At 32.2% G+C, this 12,116-nt stretch overlaps 2 protein-coding genes across 2 annotated transcripts; one reads left to right on the top strand and one right to left on the bottom strand.

Annotated features, from left to right (window-relative positions):
* Positions 1-2,592: 2,592 nt before the first annotated feature.
* On the top strand, positions 2,593-3,482 carry LOC123918746 (VQ motif-containing protein 22-like). Its single transcript, XM_045970889.1, has one exon. The coding sequence runs from the start codon at positions 2,683-2,685 to the stop codon at positions 3,238-3,240; it is 558 nt and encodes a 185-aa protein (XP_045826845.1). The 5' UTR covers positions 2,593-2,682; the 3' UTR covers positions 3,241-3,482.
* A 1,652-nt stretch (positions 3,483-5,134) lies between these two features.
* Positions 5,135-10,463, bottom strand: LOC123918745 (6,7-dimethyl-8-ribityllumazine synthase, chloroplastic-like). The gene is made up of 9 exons (XM_045970888.1): positions 10,310-10,463; positions 9,030-9,218; positions 8,694-8,809; positions 7,799-7,894; positions 7,103-7,198; positions 6,910-6,988; positions 6,488-6,534; positions 6,321-6,380; positions 5,135-5,513 (listed from the first exon to the last, which is right to left on the bottom strand). The coding sequence occupies exons 2-9, from the start codon at positions 9,181-9,183 to the stop codon at positions 5,475-5,477; spliced, it is 687 nt and encodes a 228-aa protein (XP_045826844.1). The 5' UTR covers positions 9,184-9,218; positions 10,310-10,463; the 3' UTR covers positions 5,135-5,474.
* Between the last annotated feature and the right edge of the window lie 1,653 nt (positions 10,464-12,116).

The raw sequence follows: 12,116 nt of genomic DNA, 5'->3' as shown, positions 1-12,116 counted from the left end.
TTTCCATCAGACAGCCAAGATGTGATCTCATTAAGGCTGTCTGATTGATCAGACAGCCCAGATCATCCTACCATCTTGTCTGCGCCACACTAGATTATAAGCTGGAGAGAGAAAATTTTACTTTTGAAAAAGGCAGCCACGTGTCAGCATATGAATGGGTCTGCGTGATTTTTTCCATTTTATGCTTTAAACTCGATTATTTCGTCGTAAATTAATTTTTTATTTTTTAATTTTTATACCAAAATTCATAATTTTTTTTTCTCTACAAATAGAGACTTGGTTTGTTTGATTTGGACACCGAAAAAAAAACGCAATTTTTCACTACTTTAAACTCGATTATTTCGTCGTAAATTAATTTTTTATTTTTTATTTTTTATACCAAAATTCATAATTTTTTTTCCCTACAAATAGAGACTTGGTTCGTTTGATTTGGACACCGAAATCCTTCTGAAACCATTTATATGGTAGAATGGTTTCAGAGAGTTGTAATCTGAAACCATTTTGCTGGTAGAATGGTTTCAGTAAGTTGATTACTAGTTATTTGCTTCTGAAACCATTTAGCTTGTAGAATGGTTGCACATAGTTGTATTCTGAAACCATTTTACTGGTAGAATGGTTTCAGTGAGTAATTTATTAATTGTGTTTGCTTCTGAAACCATTTATCTGGTAGAATGGTTTCAGAGAGTTGTAATCTGAAACCATTTTGCTGGTAGAATGGTTTCAGTAAGTTGATTATTAGTTATTTGCTTCTGAAACCATTTAGCTTGTAGAATGATTGCACATAGTTGTATTCTGAAACCATTTTACTGGTAGAATGGTTTCAGTGAGTAATTTATTAATTGTGTTTGCTTCTGAAACCATTTATCTGGTAGAATGGTTTCAGAGAGTTGTAATCTGAAACCATTTTGCTGGTAGAATGGTTTCAGTAAGTTGATTATTAGTTATTTGCTTCTGAAACCATTTAGCTTGTAGAATGATTGCACATAGTTGTATTCTGAAACCATTTTACTGGTAGAATGGTTTCAGTGAGTAATTTATTAATTGTGTTTGCTTCTGAAACCATTTATCTGGTAGAATGGTTTCAGAGAGTTGTAATCTGAAACCATTTTGCTGGTAGAATGGTTTCAGTAAGTTGATTATTAGTTATTTGCTTCTGAAACCATTTAGCTTGTAGAATGATTGCATATAGTTGTATTCTGAAACCATTTTACTGGTAGAATGGTTTCGGTGAGTAATTTATTAATTGTGTTTGCTTCTGAAACCATTTATCTGGTAGAATGGTTTCAGAGAGTTGTAATCTGAAACCATTTTGCTGGTAAAATGGTTTCAGTAAGTTGATTATTAGTTATTTGATGAGATTAAGGTAGTGAAAAATTGGGTTTTTTTTTTCTGTGTTCAAATCAAACGAACCAAGTCTCTATTTGTAGAGAAAAAAAAATTATGAATTTTGGTATAAAAAATAAAAAATAAAAAATTAATTTACGACGAAATAATCGAGTTTAAAGTAGTGAAAAATTGCGTTTTTTTTTCTGTGTCCAAATCAAACAAACCAAGTCTCTATTTGTAGAGAAAAAAAAATTATGAATTTTGGTATAAAAATTAAAAAATAAAAAATTAATTTACGACGAAATAATCGTGTTTAAAGTATAAAATGAAAAAAAATTAACGCAGCCAATCATATGCTGACACGTGGCCTGCCTTTTAAAAAGGCTTTCTCTCTCCGCGTCATCCTCTCCACCACGCGCGCCTGTCGGCGCGTGTGCTGCACGCGCGCGTTTTTTGTCAAATGAGAAGCTGCCACGTGTCTGGGGGGGGAAAAAGAAGTGGGGGGCCCGTGTAAAATTGCAGAAAATTACAGAAATGCCTCTGTTGCTCTATTCTTCCAAAAAATTAAAAAATGGGTATTTTTGTCCAACTCAAAAGGTGCACCTTGCTAATTTAGACCCAACTGGGTCTAAATTAGCAGCCCCCTATATATATATATATATAACTTGCATCCGATATCTATCATGTCATCGTCTTAGTCGTAAAGACAAGATCGTGAATTCTTACTTCTAAAGAGTATTGTCATATGCCGACCATCATTAGAATTTTTCGGCCTAATTGCTAACCATCATTAGAATTTTTTATGGTTAGCTTTACTAGTCTATCTCATTTACCACTTATGAATGTGATCCACAGTAGAACTCACCCTAAAAACATACTCTCATTGTTTTAAAATAAATGTCATTTAAAGTTTTTACACATATTAAAAAATATAATTATGTTGTCGAAAGACATAAACTTTTACTAAGTCAACCCTGTCGACTATTGGTGTGATACATTGAAATATAATATTTTGGAAGTATTGTACATAATAATAATTAGAGGATACGATTAAAAAAAACTACATTGAAAAGTAAAAATGACATTCATCTTAAAATAAATTTATTTTGTTAAAGCTGACACTTATTTTAAAATGGAAGGAGTAAAATTATTTAGCAAAACTAAAAAGAGAAAATTCTTATATATACATATACTAGAAACAAATTTAGGTTTATTTTTCCTCTCATTCTTTTCACATGATGTGACATGTGAGGAAGCAACCAAACCATTTCTACATATAAATCAAACTTGTGCTTTTCTTGCTTTCATAAAAGACAATCTTCATTGTTACCATCATTGATCTTCATTGTTAAAACCATGAATGTTCTAGCTACTAATGATGATGATCAATATATGCAATTCTATTATCATAATCAACAACCTTTCATGGATATTAACATGGAAGGATTCTCAAATACAACTATGGTGACAACAAGTCCAACCATGTCATCAAATGACATATTCTTAACCCAAAATGACCAATTGGCTCCAAAGAATAACAATACATTCAAACCAACAAGAAAGAGATCAAGAGCTTCTAAGAAAACTCCCATTACTCTTCTCAATGCCAATACCAACAATTTTAGGACTTTGGTTCAACAATTTACAGGATGTCCTACAACTACTAGTACTGCCATGTCATTTTCAACTCATAAGGGACCTATCACCTTGAATTTTCAACAAGCTCATCATCATCAAGTAACTTTGCCACAACAACAAAAAGTGATTCCTAAGCAAAAGTTGATGCAAAATCAGCATCAAAGTCAGAGTAATTTTCTTCCAACTAGCATGGAGGGTTCTGATTATGGTTTGCCTATGAATAATAATGATAATGATTTATTTATGAATGCTTTGTCCAATTTTTTATTTATGTGATGAAAATGTCTATGAAGGGTTAACCCGTTATGCAATAACTTCATAGAGTTATACTTATTTTAATTAGGATCCATTTAAAGGTTGTAAGCATATGCTATTATTTAAACAATACATTCATGTTATATATTTCAGTCTATAATATGCATCATTTTCTTGTATCAATTCAATTTCTTTAATCTTGTAATTTTTTCTAGGGTGTGTACTCCTTCATATTACATCATATTACAAAAATTTCTTATTCCTTGTTATTGTCATTGACTCTTGTTCTTATCATTGGTTGTACAACATATATCTAAGACTGAGAGTTTGCAGAAAGAAAAAAAAATTGGAATTTGAAATTTATATTCAAACATGAGTGAAAGACCAAAATAATATAAAAAAATCATAGATAATTTACCTTATTCCACAAGTATATATCCTATAGTATCCTTATCTGATCTTATCTTCATCTTTTGTTTATTTGAAAAAATTCATTTCAAAGTGTACTAATTCAATGTCACATGCAATATTGAAGGGTTTTTTTTTTTGTCAAAGCTAGTTAGTGGCTAAAAATTTCACTCTTAAGCTTAATAAGTGGTTATCCGGGGTTCGAACATCGGCCCTGCATATATAATGCAAATATGCAATGCCTCTACCAATTAAGATAATCATGCGAACATATTAAAGGTATTCTATCTATGCTCCACTTAATAATTTTGAAAGAAGTTATTTTAATTTTGACTGAAATAATATAATTTTATCATGTCTATCTAGAATGTCTCTCAAACTTAAGAACATTAAGCATGTGTGGAAATGAAAATTTTGGTGAATACTTGTGTAAAATTATTAAGTGGATATATGATAATTCACTTAGATGGTGAATGCCATTGACTTGAGTATGATTAGATTACAATGGGACAGTATGCTGCCTATGTTAGATAGTTGCATATTTCTAAGTGGATTATGCTTTCTATTTGTTTATGGGGTAAAATTTAATCTTGATTTGTTTCCAAATCACACCAGTTTTGTTATACTAAACTCCACAGGTATTTGAAAATCAAATATTTTCTTCAATATTTATTTTATACTTTTGATCTAATAACATTTCATACTAACTGATCAAATAATTGGACACAACTTAGTTTTTCTTAGGACAAATTGTTCATGAGAACGTAAATTTGATTCTTAAAAAAAATAATTTTTGGGCATGCTAAAAAAGCACAAAGCACCGTAAGAGACTTTTTCGTCCGTTGGATCAAAATAATCACCAATATGATATATTTCTTATTAAAAAATGTTAAACACTAGTAGTTAATTTTCCCACTCTCTCCTCTCTCACTTTTGAAAAGTCCATTGTCTCTTCAACATCACAAACACTTGCTATTCCTTTTTGTTCATCATAGTTTGAAACATCACTGTACATGAAAACTTAAGAAATATACTTTTCACAAGCTGACAATTTATAAAAAGTTCCAAAATTGAAAAGATGTGACTAGATTGTGACCAACATTTGAAACAGATTATTATGCAGTCACACCGTCAAAAACATAAAATGATCTTGACATATCAAAACCTTCACATAAAACAAACGAGCCTTCAAATTATGTATCATTAGTTTTGTTAATTTAAACAATTACAAGCATCATCTTCATATCTAGAGTGAATAGTTGATGGCTGTGAAAAAATCTGCTCAAATGATGCATCATACTGTTGGGTCTAGGGAAAGTGGGCTTGAAATGGATGCTTGTGTATCTTACCATGGAAGTTCCAGATTCGGAGTCATGGTGGTGAGGGGGGTGCATGTTTTGCAGGTGAGTGGTGCAGGCGCAAAGAGATAACGAAAAGATGGAAGGGGGATAAAGTGTTGATGCAAATTTACGAATGAGATTTTTTCAAACTTGGATAAAGAAAAACATTCATGTATAAATGAGGACATGAACTTTGCTCTCTGATATATCCGTGAATAAAAATTCTAATAACAAAATGACCACAAACAATAGACAAGTTTGAGGAAAAGAAAAAAAAGGAAAGAAATGCTATTCTGCAAAGTTATTTTTGTTACATGAAATTTCTTCCCATCTCTGAACACCACACAACAGTGCCCATACAAAAACATAAATTAATGGGAGGAAAAAACACTACTCTTTTGCTTATTTATAACCAGCAGTAGTTTGAGAAGATATGAATACCGTTGAACAAGAACATGACCATTCTGGAGATGAAAATAGGGACTATCCCACTGTTCCAAAATACTACTACTTCAGATGATGCTCGAACAAAGATGCCATCTCAATCTGTATCACAGACAACACATGAAACATTTATTGAATTAAACTGTTTAGCCAAGCAAAAAACGTCGAAATTCTCAAGAAAATGACATGCAGAGTGCAACTTAAAGACTCAAATTTATTCAAGCTATAACCAAGATAGCTACTATTACGTGTTTGTTAATTAACATAAGTAGTATTATATGTTGTAACTACTAACTAAAATTAAAAGCAAGACAGGAAGCAGAAACCATAAAGGACAGGGAGTCCACAGGTAAGTGCACATTAGCATTTCTCATTAGGATCTAGATACCATGTTGAGGAAGAAAAGACAAGAAGTCTTTGAGAGAATCCTTGTGTTTCAATTACCCAGAGGAGAACATTATATATACGGAGTCATAAATACATGGATTCACAAAATTGTCAGAATTACTGTAAATACCCTATTCATAATAATTATATCAGATGGCTGTAACTCTCAAGTGCACATTTGGACCATTTTTCAACCAGTTCAAATTAGAAGGACCCATTTGGACCACTTTTATATATGAATTCAAATTCAGCACACGAAAGGGCAAACAACTACATTATGTTGACATACAAAAGCCTCTTCCATGGAAGAGCATATTATATATGTATTGAAGTCATTTAGGACCCTTCATCTGAAAGCTTAAGCTTCGGAAATAACTGGTTTGTGACATAAACAAAAAGCCGGGAGGATAAGGCATCCTCCACAAGAAAACTATGACAGTCAATGCATATAAATTTTAGATGGCTCCATATAAATTCTGGTATGTTGTATAATTAATTTGTCATATCAATTTGTTAACTTACAGCAGTCAATGCAGCCTCAGCACCCTTATTCCCAGATTTTCCACCAGCTCGATTTATAGCCTGCAGATATAGGCAAAAAAGAAAGAAAAAATATTGAATTCATGATAATGCTCATCAAAGAAGAAAAATTCACGACTTTCATAACAAAGGCTATAGCATAGGTTTACCTGATCCATGTTCTCACAAGTTAGGACTCCAAATATGCATGGAACACCTGCAAAGTCATCTCAAAGTTTAAGTATTTTGTTAATGTTTATGGAAATTAATTAAAAAAGAAAGTCAAATAGCAGATACTGGTAAATAAATGTTATTTTGCTATGCTGTGACTAGATTATAGGGAATAAAAAGGTTTTGGTATTTATTTAGTGAAGACCAGTCTTAAGTTTAACTTACATGGGTATAATATTACTTTGAGAAAACAACAATACACAATTTTAAGGAAACAGACAATACACAAGTTTCTTCTCGATCTTGGTGCTACTCTAGATTCTATATGTTTTTTCAAGGAAACAGACAGCTGCTGAATACGCATGTCAAGTGTGATTTGTTTGTATCTGGAGATTACTATTGACAATAACATAATACAAACCTGAGTTAAGACCAGCTGAAAGCACTCCAGATGCTGCTGAATTAGCAACTGCATCATAGTGAGTTGTATCTCCTCGTATCTTTTAACAACAAATATTGGCCACAATAGACACACAAATTAAGTCAACATAAATGCAGATGATCGGTAATCATTGGCCATACAAATTCTATAAATTTGTCAAGATTTATCATACCACAGCTCCTATGCATACGATTGCATGATATTTGCCTGATTTACCAAGTCTTGTTGCAACAACGCCAATTTCAAAACCGCCAGGAACCCACACAACCTAAGGCAAAAAAGAAAGCAACAAATATCTGTCAGTAATCATTGCAAAAGAAAGTGATGTTAACATTCAGACTAGGGCAAAACTGCTACAATGCATATATCTTTTATGAGTGAAAACAGTGCTACAAAAAAATTGTTTGAAACCATGGCCAATGGTGACATAACATACCAAAGTAGACACAAATGAAAAAACGCAGAAAAAAAAAGGTACTAAGATAGGAAATGGTAATGTTTTCAATTTTAAATTTAAATTCAAACTATCAGTCACCTCGTGCAATGGAGTCGGTGGAAGCAACAACTTCAGTTAGTTGGTTATCAATTATAGTTTCTGTTAGTTTGAGATTCCCATAGTTTGTTTAATATGTTAGATGGTTAGTTTCTGCTGCATGACACATAGCAATGCACTCCTTGTTACACCGGTATTTTTGTCTATGATCTATATAGATGTACTTCAGTATTTTTAGAATGAATGAGACATTTTTCAGTATTTTAAAGGATACAAAGAGTAAAACCATTGTAATTTGTAAAGACAAAAGTAATATCATATAGATTACAACAATAATAAGTAATATTCCAATGACTTATAAGTCAGATTACTTACATCAATGTCTTCGTCTTGAACTGAATAATTCTTGAAAGTACCCAAAGCTCCCTCCAAGAGCGGTCTGGTGATTATTTCATTAAACCGTGCAACAACCTAAAAGACAAGTGTCAAATAGCAAAAAAAAATAAAACAATAAGGAAATCTTTGAGATTATAATCCATTTTAAAGTAGAAAAGAAATGTAAAATCTGTAAGCAGTGTATTACTTCCTCGTGGTATAGTAGTATGTTGTTTCACTACTTCATATTCCCCCTCCTTTATTGTTTATCCTCTATGTACAACACTCCCATTAATACTTTAATTTTTTCGGCCATTTCTCAGCACTATTTTTAAGTATTTTGGTGGAAAACTAGAATTATCCAAATATTTGGATATATTTTTTATCTGCCGCTTAAAAGGTTTGGCAGGAGGAAAGACAAAATATCCTTTGGTGGTGTGTAGCTTATTCTTTGATTTTACTACTATAATTGGAGAGAAAGCCAGAGTTTCAATGATAATTTCTTAGCATTGCTGTTTCTATGGAAAAGTGGTCTTCCTTGTATTTCTGTGGTGCTTGGCTACTACAGCTGGTGAGTATGTAGAGGGTAATTTTTGTCAAATGCATAAAAATATTGGCTACTACAGAGTGCCTAACTAAGCCTTATATGTATAGCACGGACACCGACGCGGACACCGGACATGACACGGGCACTGACACTAACACGTCGACACCGATAATTTGAGAAAATGACACAATTCAATGTAATTATAAGTGTCGGTGTCGGGTCAGTGTCTGACACCGGGACACGCCTAATCCAAGAAGTGTCCGTGCTTCATTTATTACTGACTGAAATGAAATTTAGAAAGTAGGGAAACAATATAAGACTAACAAGAAAAAATTGTGGGAAACTTACAACGGCAAAACGAAGTCCCTGAGTTTTGGTAACAGAGCCCGTCAGATGCTTGACAGCAGCTGTCTGTGAAAAAGATGATCGACCCTTGCTCTGAACATGTGGCTTAATTTCTAAAGCTAGAGAAGGAAAGCAGTGAATTGTTCAGCCACTAAAACAGCTTCAATACAAGAAGAGAAATGACCAAAGTCAAGGGCGCAATAAACTGAATAAAGCATGCTGAAAATATTCATTCCTTCATGAATAATAGTTACAATATTAACCGAAACTAAAAAAATTGGATTCTTCATTATATTAACCAACAACTTTAAAAATTACAGAAAGGAAAGGGAATTTAACCTGGTGCGGAAAGCAAAAACGGGCTTTTAGGCGCTTTTCGAAGATGCAAGAGGTTAATATTGCCACAAGAACGATTTTGGCCTTCATGTTGCACAAATCCAAGCTGAGACTTAAGTGCAGGAAGGAAACAATCGGTGGAAACAAATAAAGCCATTGTTTTGGTCTAAAATGATGAGATAGTGCCAAACCCTAAAAGCGAAAAACATATAATGAACACAATAAACATCTTGTTGTAAAAAATCACAATGTTTAAGCTCATAATAACTCATAACTCACAAAATAAATCACAATGTTTCTAACATGTTAGATGAATTCATTCAAATCACAATACTCTCCCCTTCAAACATCCTTGTCCTCAAGGATGAATAATAACAAGTGCCATGTTTAAGAGGCAAAGTTTTCCATTTGATTAGAATTTTAGCATCTCGAACATTTCCCCAATTGATCATCTTCCTGTGAAGAATAGCCGCAACAGAAAAGTTCTGACATCCAAATATAAGCGCGTTGATGAAATCATCTTCATAATAGTGGAGAACAACATTGAAATTTAGCACACTATCACTTGACCAAGATGACATACAGTGCATGAAAAGCCAATTTTCTAACTGAGATTGTGGTTGTTCCAACCCACTAGTGAGGTTCCAGCCATCTACTAAGTCATAGAGTGCACAGTGCAGCAACCAATAATAATCCCAATTTACTAAATTGGCCATACCAGTGTTCCATTGCATCAACATCAATCATATGCACATTATATCAAGGACACAAGTGATGGAATAATTCATTTCCGAACCAGCATGTTTACATTCATTACATTGTGGCGGACTACACAACACTTTTTCCATTGAATACAAGCACATTAGCATATCCTCCTCACTGACTTCATTAAAACATTTCTTGAATTTGTGTTTATTCAAAAAAAAAAAACATTTCTTGAATTTGTCGTCTATGAAATATATTCTCGGATATGATGACATTGCAAATAACCATAACCACTTGACTAATTGGCATTTCATCGAACAATTGGAGGGCAGTTAGAAATATTGGAAACAAATGCAAATATGAATATTGGATTGCTGCGATATGCTCTCGGTGGTTCTAAACGACATAAACAGATTGAACGACGGCGTCTGAAAGTCAACACTATACAGATTGTGAATGTATTGATAGTGAATTAAAATGTAAATCAAATAAAAATGTGCAAGTTAGTTTGAAACTCACGGCAAAGCAGTTTGAGTTCGACAAAATTGAGATTGATGAAGGGATTGAAGTTATTGTACCTTGAGGAGAGTGGACGAAAATAGAGACGGAGCGAGTGACTGGTGTTTGCCGCCGCTGCTGGAGTGTGGTGTGCTGGGATCCGTCGAATGACGACGACTGGGGATAGATAAATAAATGGCTTAATTATATTTTTGCCCTCCAACTTATACAATTTTGTGATTTTAGTCACTCGAGTTTTTTTCTTTCTTTTTGTCCACACAGTCAGTCAAGTTTAAAACTGCAATTTTAATCTCTAAACTGTTGAGAAAATTAAATATTTAGGGATTCTTTGTTAATATTTAGGAACAAATAGAATGATATAATTTATTAATATAATTATAATATTACTAACAAGTGTTTTACTATGAGAAAAATGGAAAATGTGTTCAGATAAGATTTTTTATTGATTGTTCAAGTATGCGCTTACATGAATCACAAACGGATATTTATACTACAAAAGTTAGGTAAAAATAATTTACACTTCCTATTGCAATGTCAACATTAACATAAATAATATTTACATGTTACTATTTTAAGTTGAAATTTAGATAGATATTTCAACATTAGGAATGACACATCTCTTCAAAGTGATTTCCTCACCTTGTCATTCACGGGTGGAGCGATGAATCAAACATACGTGGTCAAGTCTAAAACGTAGATTTTAGTATATATAAAATGAGGTTGAATATGTTTTTAATCCTTATAGTTTTCCATAATTTTGTTTTTAGTCCCTGAAGATTTTTTTCGCACTTTTTAGTCCGTGAAGTGTTTTCCGTCAGTGTTTTTAGTCCTTACTTTTGATCAAACTTTTGGGCTATGTTTGGATTGATGGTACAAAACATAACGGAGTGAAACATAATGGAATAGAGTGGAATGGAGCAGAGTTCTATTCCACTGTTTGGATACAGAGCAGGATAAAATTTTCATTCAATTGTTTGGAAATTGAACGGAATGGAATAAGTTACAACTTTTTATTCCATTCTTACCCTTAACTCCTGATTAAAAACTTATATTTTCTAATAAAATTTAAATAGAATATGCTGAACTTTTATTTATTTATTATTATTCTTTTTTTGTGGATAAGCCTGAACTTTTATTTCTAATTTAACTGAAATTATATTTCTAGTTTTGTTTAGGCTTAAATGCAGTTTTGACCCCTCAAGTTTCACAATTACTTGATTTTGGCTCCCACATTTCAATTGCTTGATTTTAACCTCCTAAATTTCACAATTGCTCGATTTTAGCCCTCTAGGTTTCAATTGCTCGATTTTGACCCCTAAGTTTACGCACTTTTGCATTTGCTAGCTCCCGCTGACTTTTTTGACTAAAATTTGCTCATGTGACATTTTTTAAAAAAATTTAAAAAATGTTTTAATTATAAAAAAATAAAAATATTTGCTTTTATAAAAAGTATTAAAAATTGTTTTTTTTAATAAAAGGTTTAATAATTATATTTTATTTAAAAAATAGTTCATAATTTTTTTTTTTACTTTTTTATATGACAAAATTATTTTATAAACTACATATAATAAAAAAAAATTATAGTTTAGTTTTTAAAAAACAATTTGTAATTTATTTATTGTTAAATACATATTTAATTTTAAAATGCCACATAACCAATTTTTAATCAAAATATTCAACGGGGGCTAGCAAATACAAAAGGGGGTATACTTGGGGGGTCAAAATGGAGCAATTGAAACTTGGAGAGCTAAAATCGAGCAATTATGAAACTTAGAGGATTAAAATCAAGCGATTGAAACTCGGAGGGCCAAAATCAAGCAATTGTGAAACTTGGGGGACCAAATCTGCATTTAAATCTTTTTTTTA

This window comes from Trifolium pratense, linkage group LG3 (assembly GCF_020283565.1).
Source record: "Trifolium pratense cultivar HEN17-A07 linkage group LG3, ARS_RC_1.1, whole genome shotgun sequence".
NCBI lineage: Eukaryota > Viridiplantae > Streptophyta > Magnoliopsida > Fabales > Fabaceae > Trifolium > Trifolium pratense.
This window is presented reverse-complemented; position numbering and strand designations above follow the sequence as displayed.

Bases quoted from the DNA above. Each gene is read 5' to 3' on its own strand.
- LOC123918746 (XM_045970889.1), top strand. From the start codon at position 2,683: ATGAATGTTCTAGCTACTAATGATGATGATCAATATATGCAATTCTAT.
- LOC123918745 (XM_045970888.1), bottom strand. From the start codon at position 9,183: ATGGCTTTATTTGTTTCCACCGATTGTTTCCTTCCTGCACTTAAGTCT. The intron at 7,895-8,693 runs GTAAGTTTCCCA...CTTGTCTTTTAG, and splicing joins AGGGACTTCGTTTTGCCGTT to GTTGTTGCACGGTTTAATGA. The intron at 7,199-7,798 runs GTAAGTAATCTG...TTTTTGCCTTAG, and splicing joins TTCAAGACGAAGACATTGAT to GTTGTGTGGGTTCCTGGCGG.